The sequence below is a fragment of the Elephas maximus genome, chromosome 4 (genome assembly GCF_024166365.1).
Source record: "Elephas maximus indicus isolate mEleMax1 chromosome 4, mEleMax1 primary haplotype, whole genome shotgun sequence".
In the NCBI taxonomy this organism is placed as follows: domain Eukaryota; kingdom Metazoa; phylum Chordata; class Mammalia; order Proboscidea; family Elephantidae; genus Elephas; species Elephas maximus.
This window is the reverse complement of record NC_064822.1, coordinates 183,278,817-183,297,940: the sequence shown is the minus strand read 5'-3', so window position 1 is coordinate 183,297,940 and position 19,124 is coordinate 183,278,817. Positions and strand designations below refer to the sequence as shown.

The window sequence follows — 19,124 nt, the reverse complement described above, 5'->3', positions numbered from 1 at the left end:
AATGTTCCAGGGAGGAGAAGCCACTAGTGCAGAGGCCCTGGGGTGTGAATAAGCTCGGTATGATTGAGAGCATCACGGAGGCCAATGTGGCTGGTCCTGAGGCACTGGACAGTCAGGGCGAGGACCGGAATTTCACTGAGTGAGTTTGAGAGCCACTGAAGGCCTCACAGCAGTGAGTGACTTGATCCGACTTAGGTTTGGAAAGGACCATAGTGGCTGTGTGGAGAGAAAAGACTGTAGGGACAAAGGGGGAAGCAGGGAGACCAGCCAGCAGCGACCGCAGCACCCAGGTGAGGGCGCGGGGGGCCGGGGCCTGTGGTGCCATGCTGCATCTGTCAGATCCAAAATGGGGAGTCAGGGAGCCCCTGGAGGGATGGGGCTTCCTAAGACCTGGGTGTGGACAGGTTAGGTCCCCAGTGCAGGTGATGCTCAATAGGCTGATGGTAAAGGGAAGAGAGGCGTTTGCCTGAAGCTGCCATATCCACAGCAGGCCGAGGGGCTGGGCCAGCAGGAGAGCCTCACCTGGACCAGGTCTGATACTTTACAGATGGAGAAAACGAGGCTCAAAGAAAGGAAGGAGCGATGCCAAGGTCACAAAGCCACTTCCTGATGACCCCCAAACCCCCTCCAGGATACATTTAGCCCCTGTCTTCCCAGGCCAAGCAGGAGCCCCTCCAAAAGCAGGGGACAGACCTCAGGCTCCTGCACCTCATCTATTCATAGCAAGTGGTGGGTGGAAGGGGGCCCAGTCAGGACCTACTACATGCACTAAAACGCAGTAAAATCTATGTCAACCAGAACCGATGGGACTGCTTTGTTTTTCCGGGTCTCACATGTTTTCTGCCCTTGACGGGGTATCGCTCTCTTTGTTGTGGAAAATATTTGAGTTTTCCTTCTCTGACAGGTTTCTGCCTTACAGATTCTGGCTTTCATAGGTTTTACTGTATATGCTCTGAATCTCATGAGGTTGGTATTCTTATTCCCATTTTACAGTCGAGAAACCAAGGCACCGAGAGTTCCAGGAACCTGCCCCGGTCACGCAGCTGGTGAGGGATGAAGTCTGGACTCAAGCCTGCATCTCTTTGGCTCCAAAGCCAGTATGCCGCCCCAGGCGACCTCCCTGGGTGATCTGATAAGGCTAGATCTGCAGGGATAGCAAGGGACATGCACAGCAGCCGTGAGGAGCCACCCAAGAGCCGGAAATTAAATGAGAATGAAATTCTAGACTGGTCACCGAGACTGAGACAACTTGGCCAACAAGCGGGTCAGTCTGCTGTGGGAAGGGAGACTGTGAGACAGGCGAGAATGGAGGGAGGCCACCTAAGGAGGACATGTGGAGGCCACTGACCACCAGCAGGCCCAGGAACAAAACCCTCTTTCCCTCACGCTAAAAAAGTGCCAAGGTAAACAGGCCAAGCCTCTTTGTTTTCCTTGCCCTCTCCAGAATCCAATCCTGGTCTTTGTGAAAACTGATTCCAGATGGCGCTCGGTGCAGATCCACACCAAACTCAGAAAAACATTTGGGAAGGAATCTCAGGACCTCGGAGTTGTGGTATCTTGGGTTACTGGATTCAGAGACACAGAAACAGAGACCTTTGTGATCCCACCCTGCCTCACCACCCCCCACCCTACCCCACCCCTCCCAACCCTACCCTACTCGATCGCCCTGAAGGGCCTGGGGTTACACATCCACAGGCTGCTTGATGTCCCATAATTTTGCACCTGCTGATTCCATCTCCCAGAATGCCCTTCCCCACCTTCTTCATCCTTCAAATTGGAACAAACTCTTCACCCTTCGAAACCCTGCTCAGATGCGGTGGGGACACCCTCCTCCCCAGTCACTCTCTCCCACTCCGAACTTTGTTCACACACCTCACTGGGATTTATTTATGCGTCTGTCTCCCCACGAGACCAGGAACTCTGGGTGGGAAGCTGCTGCAGCCTCCTCAGGGCCTGACAGGAACAGTAGCCCTGGTCAACGTGTCCTACACACACCATCTATTGCCTCACCAAACCTCTTAAGAGAAAATAAACCTAAAAAAAGGGCTCTGTACTTTTCGTACAATTTTTAAAAATAAAACTAAAACAAAAGTCTATTAACGTCTAAGAAATTAAAATAGGAAAAAAAAAACTCACAAAACATTTTACAGAAGGACTCTGAGGCTGAGATCAGTCCTCTCTGGCCAGGCCTCCCTCCACAGGTAAGCAGAGACCCCGGGCCTCCTGCCCAGGCCTGCCCTGCTCCAGCCCCATTCCAGACCATGTGCCTTAAGAAAACTGCAGAATTCTGAATGCTAGGATCAGCATGAGACCAAAGAACGATGCCTGCTTACTCCCTATGGCACCTCAGACCAGAGGACCAGAGCCTGGGTTATCACCCGCAGTGCACGAAGGGGCCGGGCCGCTTTACTTGAGGAATTGCAGAGGGTCTCCAAATTCACGGGTGTTGCTGACTTAGGCATGCCAGGGGCTCACTGCTGGGCATTGGTTAATGAGGCGGCCTGAGACCAGGGCCCCCATCTTCAGCTGGGGTAGCGGTATGGGGCAGAGGGCACTGTCGTTCCCCTGGACCTTCCTAGATGGCTGACTTTAAATGTCTTTAGGCAAACATTAACTTTTCCCTAGATAAGCTTGTAGGGAGATGACATCTGGAGCCCTTGGCCCTCCTGCCCTCCCAGCTCCAAACTGCACCCTTTATCTCCCCTGTACAGGGGCATCTGTTCCCAAACCGGGTGGATGGCAGGAGTCCCAGGTCTCTCCCCACGTCTGCCTGTTCAACGGCTCCACTCCTTGGTTTGGCAACTGTCTATGTCCAGGGGGCCATAACCTCCTCTCCGGCCTCCTCCCAGACCTCCTGACTGCCAAGCCATCTCTAGGCAGCAGCTAGGGGGAGCCCCAAATCACCCAGTCTGTTCCCTGGCTGAGGACATTCTTCCTCCCAGGATGGCTCAGAGATCCTGCTGTTTGAGCCTCCAGCCTCTCCTGGCCTCCTCAGCGACCTCAGATTGTGGCCGCTCATTTGCCCGCTCACCGGCTCCCACCCAGCTGTTCAGGCCCCCAAACCTGAACTTGTCCCTGACTCCTCTCCTGCTTACTGCTTCCTCATCCAATTTCACAGTTGGGAGTGTTGTTTCAACCTCTCTCAAATAACTCTTCAGCCTGTCCACATCCTTCTCCCCAGTCCAGGCCACTGTCACCTCTGGCCTGGGCAGTGGTGGCCTCCTAAACAGTCTGTGTGGCCGCTCTGTCCCCTGCACTGTCCCCTTCACTGCAGCCTGAATGATCCCTTTAAACCTAAGCCAGGCTACATAACCCGCCTGCTCCAAACCCTCCAATTGCTCCTCCTGGGCTCCTAAACGCAGGGAAGCCCCCTCCCCACTGCAACCCCATGTCCTCCGCTTCCTCTCAGACTCAGCGCTCCTTCCACCACTCCTCTCATTCCTGCTGCAGGGCCTTTGCACTAGTCCAATTCCTCCTGGGAACACCACTTCTCCAAGCTGGCTCCATTTGCATGCAAGGCTCCATGTAAATGACACCTCCTCTGAGAAGCCCTCCAGACAGATTTCCAGGCCTAAAGTATTTTTCTTCCCCCACTCACTTGGTAGCCCCAAGCCCCACTGCATTTTAATTATAACATTATTATTATGGAAAACTTCTATTTATTGTTTCAGTTGTTGGATATCTGTCCTCTTCCCAGACCCAGGGGGAGGGTCAGAGAAGGCTTTGAGGGAGGGAGACAGCAAACTTGATAGGATGGGCAGAGGGACAGGCAGCATGAGCCAGTAGAAAGGAGCATTCCCTCCTCAGCATCCCTGGTTGGCACCTCTGCTTGCACACCCTGGGCCACAGAGAGCTCACTCCCTAAGGAGGGGCTGCCAAGTCCTCTCCCTTACCACCAGCTAAAGCTGCCTTCCTGCCAGCGTCCCCACCACAGTCCCTATTCCTGCTTCCTGGGCCCTGGAGAAAGCTGAGTGAAGAAAGGAGTGGCTGTGCTTTTGAGGGATGAGTCAGGCTGCCAAGGGGCCCCTCCTTCACAGGAACCAGGGACCTGCCTCTACCACCTCCCCGCCCCCACCCCCCGCAAGAGTCATGTGAGGAAAACGGCCAAAGTCAACACATGGGCGCGTGATGGTGCTAGGGCAGTGGCTCGGCTTCCGGAAGAGCCTCCCTCAGAGTGCAGGGCGAGTGGGGCTCCCAGGGCCCCTTCTTTCCTCCCTTCCCAGTGGCCCCGCTCAGTGGCCTTGGAAGTGGCCTGCTGGGGATTAGACTGTAATCTTCCTGCAAGCTGTCCCCACATCTTCTCAGCAGTGGGGGCGGGGAGGGGGCGTGGCTGGGCAGGGGCCTGGGTGAGCAGACCCCTGCCTCTGAGGTACAGAGACTCTGCCTGGGTGACTGGTAGGTGCCTGTTTCTCTCCACAGATCGTCTCCATTGTCACCATACATGGCTGCACAATCATAAAGGGGCCCTGGAGCCTCAAAGAAATGGGGAAACTGAGACCCAGGGAGGGCGACCTGACTGACCCTGGGTCACATGGTCAATGGCAGAGGTATCTGGACTCCCACCCCATGCAGCCTTCCACACCACACGTCTTTCTTCACCCCAGGTCCTGTCACCTCACCCTTCCTGAGGAGAGGGTGTGTGTGGCAGGGGCGGGGACAGCAAGGCAAGCATGGCCTGAGCCCTTCACAGGCAGGGCCTCATCTACTCTCCCAAGAGCCACATGGGTATGTACTGCTATGCCCATTTTACAGGTGGGGAAACCAAGGCTCCATGAGGTCCCTCAGCTGGTAAGAAGGGCAGGGTTAACTATCCAGTTCTGTCTGTGCTTCCTCCTTCGAGGCCTTCTTCTGCCCTGCCACTACCTACCTGCCTGACACTGTTCACTATCTCCTTCTAGAAATTCCAGCTTTTCAGAGATAAGCCAGTCCCAGGCCCTCCCTCACCTTCTAGAAGAAAGATACGAAGAGGGAAAAGCCCCCTGGTTCTGATGGTTCTTAGACCCATTCACATCAAGCCCAAGGGAGGAGAGCAACCTGGGCGGGGGGATCCAAGAAGGCTTCACAGAGGAGGTAATATTTGCATTGGCCTTGAAGGCTGTTACCGGACCAGAGGACAGAGTAGAACTGCCTCATAGGGTTTATAAGAAGTAGCTGGTGGATTCGAACTGCTGACCTTTTAGTTAGCAGCTGAGCTCTTAACCACTGCACCACCAGGGCTCAGGCTCCGTAGGAGACCTGAATGGGGATGGTGGGTGAAGGAGGGCAGAGTTGTGCAGTTCACCATCTATTCCACCCACATGTGGAGCCCTTACGAGATCCCAGGAACCGCTCCAGCACTGGGGATATGGAGTGATGCAACAGACGGAGCCCTGCCCTCCAGAGCTCACGGTCCAGGAGGGCGACAGCCACAGTCACTGCTCTCATTCCAGGAGGGCGACAGCCACAGTCACTGCTCTCATAGGCCCTTCCTTCTGCCTGGAATTCCCTCCCCTTCTCCACCTGGCTGGCTCCACCCACCCTCTCATCTCAATTCAGTGTCTTCCCTCATCCCTGAGCCTATACTGGAGTTCCCTGCCCTGCAGGCATTTGCTCACCTCCATAACTGTTTCTCCACTAGGCTGTGTGCCCTCAGGGGCCAGGCGCCCAGCATGGCTCACTGGGTGCAGCAGGCAGGGGACAAGGGGGCTGTCCAGCTCAGTGAGAAGACACGTAAACCCTCACTTCCTGCAAAATGCTGCGGAGAATTCCTAAGAATAGGCCTGGGATTTGCCAACATGAAGGTCACAGATGATCCTGACGAGGTGGCGAAGTTGGGGAGCAGTAGGGTTAGAGGTGGGGAAACGTGAGAAAACGGAGGAGAAAACTGGAGACAGTGAACACAGGTAACTCTTCTGAATAAGCAGAGAGACAGGCCAAGGGAGGGTTTTTCTAAGATGGAGAATAACACACATTTGTACACTAAAGGGGAAGAGCCAGCAGAAAGGGCAAAACTAAGGGTGGGGAAGAGAGAACCGCTGGGTCTGTGTCCTTGGGTGGGCGAGAGGCTGGCCTGGCCACCAGATAGGAGGGAGGGCCCAGGAGGCGGGAGCAGGCATGAGAGCTGGGGTTTTGCCAGGTTGAGCGTGACAACCCAGAGAAGGGCTGGGAGCTGAGATAACTGGGATGACAGACAGAAAATCCAAGCTGGAGAAGGTGGGACTCTGAGGGCCAATACACGGTGGGAGGGTCAACGGCTTGACCGCTGGAAGCCAGGTGGGAAAGGGAGAGAGCTGGAAGGACAGGAAAGGTAGGGCAAATGATACTTAAAATGACAATTACGGGAATGCGCATAGCTAAAGCAAAAGGAAGAAATGATGAAATAAAAGAGCTGAACAGAAGATTTCAAAGGGTGGCTTGAGAAGACAAAAAAAAGTATTATAATGATACATGCAAAGAGCTGGAGATGGAAAACCAAAATGGAAGAACATGCTTGGCATTTCTCAAACTGAAAGAACTGAAGAAAAAATTCAAGTCTTGAGGTACAATTTTCTACGGGGAAAATATTAAACGATGCAGGAAGCATCAAAAGAAGAAGGAAGGAATATACAGAGTCATTATACCAAAAAGAATTGGTCGACATTCAACCATTTCAGGAGGTAGCATATGATCAGGAACAGATGGTACTGAAGGAAGAAGTCCAAGCTGCACTGAAGGCACTGGCGAAAAACAAGGCTCCAGGAATTGACGGAATACCAATTGAGATATTTCAACAAACAGATGAAGCGCTGGATGTACTCACTTGTCTATGTCAAGAAATATGGACGATAGCTACCTGGCCAACCGAATAGAAGAGACCATATTTACGTCTATTGCCAAGAAAGGTGATCCCACCGAATGCAGAAATTATCGAACAACACCATTAATATCACACACAAGCAAAATTTTGCTGACGATCATTCAAAAGCGGCTACGGCAGTATATCGACAGGGAACTGCCAGAAACTCAAGCCGGATTCAGAAGAGGACATGGAATCAGGGATATCATTGCTGATGTCAGATGGATCCTGACTGAAAGCAGAGAATACCAGAAGGATGTTTACATGTGTTTTACTGACTATGCTAAGACATTCAAATATGTGGATCATAACAAATCACAGATACCATTGGGAAGAATGGGAATTCCAGAACACTTAATTGTGCTACTAGACCAAAAGGAAGTTGTTCGAACAGAACAAGTGGATACTGGGTAGTTTAAAGTCAGGAAAGGTGTGCATCAGGGTTGTATCCTTTCACCATACCTATTCAATCTGTATGCTGAGCAAATAATCTGAGAAGCTGGACTATATGAAGAAGAACGGGGCATCAGGATTGGAGGAAGACTCATTAACAACCTGTGTTATGCAGATAACACAACCTTGCTTGCTGAAAGTGAAGAGGACTTGAAGCACTTGCTAATGAAGATCAAAGACCACAGCCTTCAGGATGGATTGCACCTCAACACAAAGAAAACAAAAATCCTCACAACTGGACCAATGGGCAACGCCATGATAAACGGAGAAAAGATTGAAGTTGCCAAGGATTTCATTTTACTTGGATCCACAATCAACAGCCATGGAAGCAGCAGTCAAGAAATCAAAAGACACATTGCACTGGGCAAATCTGTTGCAAAAGACCTCTTCACAGTGTTGAACAGCAAAGATGTCACCTTGAAGACTAAGGTGTACCTGATCCAAGCCAGGGTGTTTTCAATTGTCTCATATGCACGTGAAAGCTGGATGGTGAGTAAGGAAGACAGAGCAAAAACTGATGCCTTTGGTGAAAAATATGAATTTATCATAGAGTGCGAAAAGAACAAACAAATCTGTCTTGGAAGAAGTACAAGCAGAATGCTCCTTAGAAGCAAGGATGGCGAGACTACGTCTCACATACTTTGGACATGTTGTCAGGAGGGATCAGTCCCTGGAAAAGGACATCATGCTTGGCAAAGCAGAGGGTCAGTGAAAGAGAGGAAGGCCCTCAACAAAATGGAATGACACCGTGGCTGCACAATGGGCTTAAGCACAACGATTGTGAGCATGGTACAGTGTTTTGTTCTATGGTACAAAGGGTTGCTATGAGTCAGAACCAACTCGATGGCACCTAACAACAACACACAGCTACTTGCCTTCCACGTGGGAGACCCACATTCAATTCCAGGCCAATGTACCTTATACGCAGCATCCACCCATCAGCGGTGGCTTGCGTGCCACACTTTGCTATGATGCTGAACAGATTTCAGCAGAGTTTCCAGACTAAGATGAACTAAGAAGTAAGGTTTGGTGATCTTCTTTTAAAAATCAGGCAGTGAAAACCCTGTGGATCATAACAGTCCAATCCGCAACTGATCATGGGGATGACACAGGACTAGGCACCATTCCATGCCATTGTGCATGGGGTTTCTATGAGTTGGGAAGGGGAGGTCAAGGAGCCGAGAGGTCGGGGGAGAGAAGGATCATCCAAGTGGGCACTGAAATGACCAGGAATCCTGGCAGGCGTGGTGCTGCAGGGAGCAGATGCTGGGCCAGGGGATGGCATCTTCAAGGAGCGGGGGATATGATCCAGGCTGGCCTATGATGAAAGGAAGTGGCTGGCACAGGGCTGGCATGAGGTTCAATGATGGGGAGGAATGTTCTAAAAGGAGCCAGGAGGCCCCTATCTCACCTCCAGGCCTGGCAGAAGTAAGAGTCTGAGGGAAAACCAGCCCCACTGAGAAGGCTGCAGGGAAGCAGCATCCTCGGGTGGAGGCCAATTTTCTGTGGGTTTTACAAAAAGGTGACAGGGACAGTCAGAGAAGGGACTAAAGATCGGGACACAGGCCAGGTCCTCATGGCCCTGGACCCCGAGTTCTCTGAGGAGCCCTGGCTTGTTGGGGTGAACATGGTCTAAACAGCCTGGGTCTGAACCCGAGAGCTGTTTCAGACAGTCACCCCTTCCCTCACAACCCCAAAGATGCACAGCCCATCACCCCGGCCTTCCTCCTCAGCAGAGGTGAGCGGAGTGGAGCAAAATTCCATCTCTGGAAGGAGGCTCCCCAAAACACAGCATGGCTGCCCTGTCAGGCTCTACTGACACTCTGCTCTGCTCACAGACTGGGGCCCAGGGCCCAGGGCCCAGGCACCGTCTGGTCCAGACTCTTCACAAAGCAAGGGGGGAAGGGGTAGTTCTTGGCATTACCTTCCTTAAAGATCAACTAGTCTAAACATGTCCAGTCTGGAATCTACTGGGGGCAAGAATTGGGTTCGTCGAGGGTGGAAAGGTTGGGAACCACCAGCCCAATCTGACTGTCCCTTCCTTGTCCATTTAGCAGATGGGGAAACTGAGGCCCAGAAAGCACTGGCATCGTGATCAAGTCACATGGCCAGTCAGGGCCAGAGGGGGTGCAGAACTTGGCCTCAGGCCTTCCCAGCCCTACACTCACTCTGCCTCTCCTCCCGCCCTGCCAGCTGGTTCTTCAGGTCTGGGTGCCAAGCACTCTCCTTCTGGTTGCCCAGCCATCTGCCCTCTCTCCCTTTCCTCCTGCCTCCTCCCCCTCCCTCCTCATGGCTTTGTCTCCCCTCTCCTCCCCAGCCTTTGTTCTTTCTCCCCCAGGCTCAGGCCTGCCTAACAGCTTTGCAGGAGCCAGCAGGTCGTGTAGGACTCCTCCATGTGGCTGGGGACTCCCCGAAGCAGGACCACCATGTCCTTGCAATCAGCCGCTGGCTCTGATCCCAGCAACTCCAGCGACCTCTGACCCTTGGCTTCTCATCTAAGTGGGGGTAACAAAATCCACTTCATGAGTGTCCAGGGGGGACTCGCCACCACCACAGCAGACATATGGCAGGCTTTCTTTCCACAGCATACATTTCAGAAATCTTTGAATCCTCCCCCAAAACCCTGACACTTCAATCCCATTTTACAGATGAGGAAACAGAGGCTTAGATTTTCCAAGATCCCGCTCTGGTGGTTCTGCTTTTGATGTCAAACCCCAGGTTCTCTCAGGCTCACCAAGCCCCGCAATGCCCCTGTACATACAGAAATGCCCAAGACCCATGGCAGAAATCTATTAGCCAACAACCCCTGAAGGTCTCCTGTGCAGCCGACCCCACCCTGGACCCCAGAGAGACGGACCATTGGAGAAGTCCGCCACAGGCAGGCAAGAGGCGAGGAAGATTGCAGGGGTGTCAGCAAGAAATTCCCAGTGATGTGCCAGGGAGGAGGACCATGGGCCCACCTCCATGTAAGTGACGGGCCATACCAGGTGCTGAGAGAGGACAGGCTGGATGTGGCCACACATCTCCTGCAAGGACACATACCTCCAAGCCAACACAACTTTTCCCTGTACAAAATTCCTCCCTGTAGCTCTCCACTGTGGCTCCCCACTGCCCTCAGGTAAAGTTCAGCTTATGAGTCTGTCATCCTGGGCCAAACCCTACCTGTCTCTCCACCCTCTCAACCTGTCACCTCACCCATACACCCTGGTCTCCAACGGCTCACTCTAGCCCCATGCCTCCATGTATTTGCAGATGCTGTTCCCTCTACCCAGAATGTACCACCCAATTCTTGATCAGAACCAGCTCAGGAGTCCCCCCCCACCCAACCCCGCAGGAAGCCCTCCACAGCCCTCCTGGCAGAGCCTCCTGAACTCCGGCTGCTAACTCAATTGTTCTCCTCATTGGACTATGCCTCTTCAGGTGGGACACCAAGCCTGGCACTGAGCAGGGACTTGGTAATTGGGGAATAAATGAGCAAACATCACAGACCCTCTGTCTCCTCCTGGGGTCCCCTCACCTGCTGCGGTGGGCTCCAGAACTTCTATACAGGGATGGCTCGGGGTGTGGCAGTCTGCATGGGAAGGGGGCACAAGGGGTCTTGTTTTGAACCTGCTGTGTTTGCAAGGCAAGCTCAGCTCTTATTCAGTGTGCACTTGGGGTGACAGGGGTGGAGGCTGATGAAGATGGGGTACAAAGCCACCCCTCCAAGACACCCTTGTACCACCACAGCCCAGCCAAAGAAGCCATAGGGAGTACACTAAAGGTGGTGCCCCAAAACAGGGTTCAACCTGCGGCTCTGACAGTCCTGAGCCTTGTGTCAGCAGACAAGTCACTTCTTCAGGCTAAGCCTTACTTTTGCCATCTTTAAAATGGGGGCAGTGATATCTGCCCTATTTACAGAATTGGGATATTACAGCTGAGGACCCTGGGAGATCAACTCTGAAAATGGCAAGACTTCAAACGTTTTATTTTGCCAAGACAGAGCTTTAAACAGAACCTCTCACCTACCAGCACCAAGATCTTTCCCTTAGGTTATTTCAGCCCCTAGAAGGTAAGAATGGAAACGCCAAGTAAAAGGTGGCCCTTTCTATCAAATCAACGTGTCTCATGCTGGAACTCCATCTTTCCATCTGGCTTCAGAACAAAGCAATGAGTCACCAACAGGCTGCAGTCACTGACCTGGCCCAATTTCCTCATTCAGATGGGGAGACCAAGGCACGGGGTGGGTTGGGAGACACCTGCCGAAGGTCACGGCTGGTACCTGGAGGTGCCAGGAGTGGCAGTTGATCTCCTGTATCATACCCAGCCTGCAAAGTCCCATCTCTCTCCAACCTGGGTCAGGAGGCAGCAGCCCTGAGCTTGCCCCTCCCACGCCCCTCCCTGCCAGGGGAGGAAGGGCTCAAGTTGGAACCGCCAGAGGGCTCACCAGCTCCCTTCCCACCTTTACCAATAATCACCCTGCCAGGTCTGGCCAGGCCCAGCTCAGCCTGACAGAGGCGGAGAGGAGCTGAAAAGGTCCCTGGGAGGACGCAAGTGCCCCAGCTGGGCCTAGGGGTAACCAGCAGCAGTGCTGAGAACCACCTTGGACCCTCAGCCCAGCTCAGGGGCTCAGAGTTCAGAGGGTAGCCAGGTTGGGGAGGCCCTGAGGTGTTTACCATTTGGGGCCCTCTTCAGGAAAAATAACAAAATCAGGAGCCCGTGGGCACACACTATTGGGCCCTCCAGGGCTTTGTAAGGGGCCTGGGCACAGGAGCGACCCTGGAGAAAGTGACCAGCTGCCCAGTTTGTTCAGACTGAGGAAGCCCCCAGGAGGAGCTGAGGCTTTGTTAACTCCCGGATAACCTTGCCGCAAGGCTTGCTGCAGGGAGCCTAAGGGCAAAGAGCAGGCCTCCCACTGTGTTAAACGTCTGGGCGTGCATGCCACATAGGACAGAGACTGGAAGGAGATGCGGCCCTCTCCCAGTGGTGGGATCACAGGTGACTTCTATATTTCCAGTAATTGGCAGGTATTACTTCTAAGATCAGAAAACTATATTTGCACAGGAAATCAATCAGCTGGTGCCAGGTGCCTCCACTCACACAAAGGCAGTGAGTGCTCTGTCTCCTGTGTGTGAGTGGGCTCATAAGTTGGGGAGGGGCTTTAGGCACTGGATGGGGGTGGGCCCGAATGATCCCTCTGTCCTTTCCAACCTTGAAATCCCAGGATTCCGCACTCCCCTCCCCTAGGAGAAGCACTAAGCTTCAACCGCCGAAGACTTGGATTTGAACCCTCAGCCACTCACATACTCAGTGATCTCAGGCAAGTCCATTTGCCTCTCTGAGCCTCAGTTTCCTCCAGTGTAAATCAGGCTATTGCGAGAACTAGCTGGCACCGGTGGCTGCTCCGTCACTTACCTTCCCCCCCTCCTGCCTGGAAGCCTCTCTGGCTCAGACATCCACACTCATAAACTCTCTGTACCTTCAAAGGTGCAGTCTGACATCCAAGCTTCGCTGGTTCGCACAGTGGGAGACCCCTCTCCGCACTCTCCTGGCCTCTGCCTGCCCGGCTCACCTCTGTCCCGAGCTGCCCGCCACATGGCTGTGTCTGAGTCATGCCACTTTCCCTGCCTTCCCTCAGGGCAGCCTTCCCCTGAAGCAGCAGACTCAATATCAAGCTTTGCTAAATGATGCCACCACAGGCTGAGGGCAGACACCCGCCTACGACCCCCGACAGAGCCAGCGTTCCCCCCCCTCCCCGCCACCAGTGTCCTAGGGCTGTCTGAAGGGAGCTGTGCACAGCAACAACCTACGTGATACGGCAGGTGCCCCCAGGCTCCCACCTTTGCCACGGGCTTGTTGGGGTCTCTGGGGAGCCAGAGACTGGCACAGATGATGAATTCAGTGCCACGAACTCTCATGGACGTGCCAGGGGTGCCAGTCATTCCCTGCCCTCAAAGGGCTTTCCATCTGGGGCATCTGACAAGGAAGGGTTTACACGTGGTTGCCCTGCCTGGGGCACGAGGAGGAGGTTGGAATGTTTTTTAGACAAAGGAAAGTAGCTCCTTCCCTCTCCGGGAGGCCAAAAATAAACACCCAAGTTGTCCCACTCACCCAGACCCTAATGGTCTTGACAACCGGGGAAAGGAGGGGCACTTGAGCACTCCGAGGTCGCACCTGGCCTTAGCCTTAGGTCCCTGGGTCTGTTAACAGTGCTGCCACCCAGCAGTCCTGGATCCAGGCTCCTCTGGTCTGGGCCCACCAGGAAAAGGGCCCAGGCCTGTAAAGGCGGCCCCTCTGGTGAGGATGTTGGGGTGTAATGGCCAGCAAATCCCAGGGAGCCCCAGGCACTCCTCCCCAGCTGGAATCCTTTCCCTGGGGTGCTGCCCAGGCCATCTGAACCCCTCTAGTCTGTGCCCACTATCTCTGTCCCATCTCCCTCACCCCCAGGTCTCAACAGGGACTCTACTCCACCCTCAGGGCTGGAAGGAGGCCTGCCTCCCACAAGGCTGGGGTAGGTCTAGAAGGGCCTCTCTGCTCCTGGCTGTGGGAAGGGGACCTTTCGTCTAGACATCACCCCCCATCCAGGTGTATGTTAGGAGGGGAAGGGATCATGAATTCACGAAATGTCAGACGCCGAGGGGGCCTCAAACAGGCTCCTCCCACCCTCGCTATAAATCAGAAAACTGAGGCACGAGAGGGGAGGTAAGGCTCTCCACCTCGGAAATGAACTCGTTTCCCGTGGACCTTTCTCGGGTGGTTCCCAGCCCAAGGTCACGCCGCGAAGGAGAGGCAGTTCCCGGGTGGGGGGGAGGGAGGAAGCCAGGTATTCGGCTTCCAAAGCGTAGCCCCACAGCGTCCCGGCTGAGCAACAGAACCCCTGTTCTCGGCCTCTCCTCCCCGAACGCTCAGGGCACACGCGCCGTGCCCCTCTCCCCCCCCGCCCCCGACAAGGTGATCCACGCCCCTGATCCACCTCCAAAAAAGGCCACCTGAAACCTAGGCTCTGTCCCCACGGTCGCCGGTCCCGCTCAGGCGGCCGCGCGCAACGCGAACCGCAGAGCCGCGGCCTGGAGGTCACGGCGCTGGGAGGGGGCGCTGGGAGGGGGCGTCAGGAAGCACCGGCTCCCAAAGCCGAAGCGGACGCACCCCGCGTGCTCCGAGACCCCCGCCCGGGACTCGGGAGAAAGAGGGGTGGAGGCCGGCACCAAGGCAGGACCGCGCTCCGCCCGCGACTGCCAGCCTGCCGGGGGTCCGGTGGGGTCCGAGTCGGTCCGGGCACGCCGCCCTTGCCCTTGCCCGCGCCCCCAGCCCTGGTCCGGCCACCCGCCGTCCTTACCCAAGACACGACGCGTAGGATGGTGTGCGGCTGCCGGACCAGGGTGTAGGGGTCGAAAGCGCCCCCAGCTTTGCCCGCTCCGTACGCACCCCCTTCCATCGTGGCTGCACCCGCACGGTGCCCCCCGCTCGGCGCGCGCCGCCGGCCCTTGCGCGTGCGCGGCGCCCCCGCCCCGGCTGGCGAGGCCGGTGCGGTGGAGGGCTCCCGCCAGGGGGCGTCAGCGAGCAGAGGGGGGCGGGGGTGCGTCTCTTTCGCTGGGGCGTGGGGGCTGCGGACCCGACGGAGGGTGCGCCTGTGGCGTGGTGACCTCTTTGCAAAGTCGAGGGGTGGCAGCAAATGCAGGACGCGTCCCCGCCTCGGGCGCCCTGTCCCCGTCGCAGCTCCTCGGAGCCCTTGGCTAGGGCTGAAACGATCTTCGTTATTTATTTGTTGCGTGTTTCCTGCCGCCCTGTTTCCCCCAAAATACAAGAAGAGGGCAGGGTCACGTTTGGCTTGGCATACAGTGAACACTGCATGACTATTTCTTGAACGAATGTATGGACTAGGAATGAGCTGCCTTTCTCTCGGAGTCCTCCAAAGCACAGCCCAACCGCCACCTTGCTTTCACGCTGACGTCATCCGTGTCCCTGTGTCTGCACACCCCAACCCCCAGCCTGGACGGGCCCTAGGCCTGGCACAGAGGGCAATACATTCTTGTGAGACTCCCTGCCCACCCCCCACCCAGCACACTGTCCTCCTTAATCCAATCATTAATTACATAATTATTTGTTGATTGTCTCCCCTGCTGGGCTGTGGGCTCCTGAAACCCAGGTTTTGTCTGTCTTGTTCATGGCTGGATCCCAGGGCCTGGCACACCATAGGTGTTTCATAATGACCCTAGTCCCCACCGCCCCATCATGGCTTGGACTCTAGCTCCATGGCTGGATGAAGGAGTGCTGCTGCAGTGGGAAGAACTACCTTCCAGGCCTGGCTCTTCTGATGACCTGCGGTCCTTCTGGCCTCTTTCTGTCTCCTCTTCCTCTCTTGATTCCAGGAGCAGTTTAGACAGGAATATCTGCAGAGGCCTTTTGCCACCTTCTGTCCTTCTGTGATGACCGGACACCAGTCTGTGCAGAGGAAATGGGGAGGGGGAGCATGAGGGCACCTCTAGACATTATTGTTGTTAGTTGCTGTTGAGTGAGCGCTCATTCAGGGCGACCTTATGTATAACAGAATGAAAGGTTGACAGGTCTTGCGCCATCCTCGCAATTGTTGCTATGTTTGAGTCCACTGTTTCAGCCACTGTGTCAATCCATCTCACTGAGGGTGTCCCTTGTTTTTGCTGACCCTCTCCTTTACCAACAATGATGTCCTTTTCTAGAAATCGGTCTTTCCTGATAACATGTCCAAAGCAAGCAAGCTGAAGTCTCACCTTCCTTTCTTCTCAGGTTGCATCTCTTCTAAGACTGATTTGTTGGTTCTTCTGGCTTGTTGTTGTTGTTGTTGTTAGGTGCCGTCGAGTTGGTTCCGACTCATAGCGACCCTATGCACAACAGAACGAAACACTGCCCGGTCCTGTGCCATCCTTACAATTGTTGTTATGCTTCAGCTCATTGTTGCAGCCACTGTCAATCCACCTCGTTGAGGGTCTTCCTCTTTTCCGCTGACCCTCTACTCTGCCAAACATGATGTCCTTCTCCAGGGACTGATCACATGTCCAAAGTATGTAAGACACAGTCTTGCCATCCTTGCCTCTAAGGAGCATTCTGGCTGCACTTCTTCCAAGACAGATTTGTTCATTCTTTTGGCAGTCCATGGTATATTCAATATTCTTTGCCAGCACCACAATTCAAAGGCGTCAACTCTTCCTTATTCATTGTCCAGCTTTCACATGCATATGATGCTTGGGTCAGGCGCACCTTAGTCTTCAGGGTGACATCTTTGCTCTTCAACACTGTGAAGAGGTCCTTTGCAGCAGATTTGCCCAGTGAACTGCGTCTTTTGATTTCTTGGCTGCTGCTTCCATGGTTGTTGATTGTGGATCCAAGTAAAATGAAATCCTTGACAACTTCAATCTTTTCTCCGTTTATCATGATGTTGCTCATTGGTCCAGTTGTGAGGATTTTTGATTTATGTTGAGGTGTAATCCATACTGAAGGCTGTGATCTTTGATTTTCGTTAGTAAGTGCTTCAAGTCCTCTTCACTTTCAGCAAGCAAGGTTGTGTCATCTGCATAACGCAGGTTGTTAATGAGTCTTCCTCCAATCCTGATGCCCCATTCTTCTTCATATAGTCCAGGTTCTCATATTATTTGCTCAGCATACAGATTAAATAGGTATGGTGAAAGAATACAACCCTGACACACACCTTTCCTGACTTTAAACCAATCAGTATCCCCTTGTTCTGTCCGAACAACTGCCTCTAGATCTATGTAAAGGTTCCTCATGAGCACAATTAAGTGTTCTGGAATTCCCATTCTTCACAGTGTTATCCATAGTTTGTTACGATCCACACAGTCGAATGCCTTTGCATAATCAATAAAACACAGGTAAACATCCTTCTGGTATTCTCTGCTTTTAGCCAGGATCCATCTGACATCAGCAATGATATCCCTGGTTCCACGTCCTCTTCTGAAACAGGCCTAAATTTCTGGCAGTTCCCTGTCGATATACTGCTGCAGCCATTTGGGAATGATCTTCAGCAAAATTTTGCTCGCGTGTGATATTAATGATATTGTTCTATAATTTCCACATTCAGTTGTATCACCTTTCTTGGGAATAGGCATAAATATGGATCTCTTCCAGTCAGTTGGCCAGGAAGCTGTCTTCCATATTTCTTGGCATAGACGAGTGAGCACCTCCAGTGCTGCATCTGTTTGTTGAAACATTTCAATCGATATTCCATCAATTCCTGAAGCCTTGTTTTTCACCAATGCCTTCAGAGCAGCTTGGACTTCTTCCTTCAGTACCATCGGTTCCTGATCATATGCCACCTCTTGAAATGGTTGAATATCGGCTAATTCTTTTTGGTATTATGACTTTGTGTATTCCTTCCATCTTCTTTTGATGCTTCCTGCATCATTTAATATTTTCCCCATGGAATCCTTCACTATTGCAACTCGAGGCTTGAATTTTTTCTTCAGTTCTTTCAGCTTGAGAAACGCCAAGCGTGTTCTTCCCTTTTGGTTTTCCATCTCCAGCTCTTTGCACATGTCATTATAATACTTTACTTTGTCTTCTCAAGAGGCCCTTTGAAATCTTCTGTTCAGTTCTTTTACTTCATCAATTCTTCCTTTTGCTTTAGCTGCTCGACGCTCAAGAGCAAAGTTTCAGAGTCTTCTCTGACATCCATCTTGGCCTTTTCTTTCTTTCCTGTCTTTTCAGTGACCTCTTGCTTTCTTCATGGATGATGTCCTTGATGTCATTCCACAACTCGTCTGGTCTTCGGTCACTAGTGTTCAATGCTTCAAATCTATTCTTCAGATGGTCTCTAAATTCAGGTGGGATGTACTCAAGGTCATATTTTGGCTCTTGTGGACTTGCTCTGATTTTCTTCAGTTTCAGCTTGAACTTGCATATGAGCAGTTAATGGTCTGCTCTTTACTTTCCACAGTCGGCCCCTGGCCTTGTTCTGACTGATGATATTGAGCTTTTCCATCGTCTCTTTCCACAGATGTAGTCAATATGATTTCTGTGTGTTCCATCTGGCGAGGTCCATGTGTACAGTCACCGTTCATGTTGGTGAAAGAAGGTATTTGCAATGACAAAGTCATTGATCTTGCAAAATTCTATCATTTGATCTCTGGCATTGTTTCTATCACCAAGGCCATATTTTCCAACTACTGATCCTTCTTCTTCATTTCCAACTTTCGCATTCCAATCGCCAGTAATTATCAATGCATCTTGATTGCATGTTTGATCAATTTCAGCCAGCAGCAGCTGATAAAAATCTTCTATTTCTTCATCTTTGCCCCTAGTGGTTGGTGCGTAAATTTGAATGATAGTCGTATTAACCGGTCTTCCTTTCAGGCGTATGAATATTATCTTACCACTGACAGCGACAGCGTTGCACTTCAGGATAGATCTTGAAATGTTCTTTTTTACGAAGAATGCAACACCATTCCTCTTCGAGTTGTCATTCCCAGCATAGTAGACTATATGATTGTCCGATTCAAAATGGCCAATACCAGTTCATTTCAGCTCACTAATGCCTAGGATATCGATGTTTATGCATTCCATTTCATTTTTTACAATTGCCAATTTTCCTAGATTCATACTTCATACATTCCAGGTTCTGATTATTAATGGATGTTTGCAGCTGTTTCTTCTCATTTTGAGTCGTGCCACGTCAGCAAATGAAGGTCCCAAAAGCTTTACTCCATCCACGTCATTAAGGTCGACTCTACTTTTGAGGAGGCAGCTCTTCCCCAGTCATCTTTTGAGTGCCTTCCAACCTGGGAGGCTCATCTTCCAGCACTGTATCAGACAATGTTCTGCTGCTATTCATAAGGTTTTCAGACACATGGGGGTGTTCTTCTGGCAGTCCATGGTATATCCACTCTTC

At 52.6% G+C, this 19,124-nt stretch overlaps 1 protein-coding gene across 2 annotated transcripts in view; it reads right to left on the bottom strand.

The window, feature by feature from the left end:
• The window catches only part of SYNGR1 (synaptogyrin 1), a 31,679-nt gene extending 16,529 nt beyond the window's left edge, over positions 1 to 15,150 (bottom strand). The window contains exon 1 of one of the 2 annotated variants that reach the window (XM_049885211.1): positions 14,583 to 15,150. In XM_049885211.1, coding sequence (XP_049741168.1) covers positions 14,583 to 14,681 — 99 coding nt within the window. In that variant the 5' untranslated portion in view covers positions 14,682 to 15,150. The remainder of the gene's footprint in view (positions 1 to 14,582) is intronic. The other variant, XM_049885212.1, reaches the window with a different exon arrangement.
• Positions 15,151 to 19,124: the final 3,974 nt, after the last annotated feature.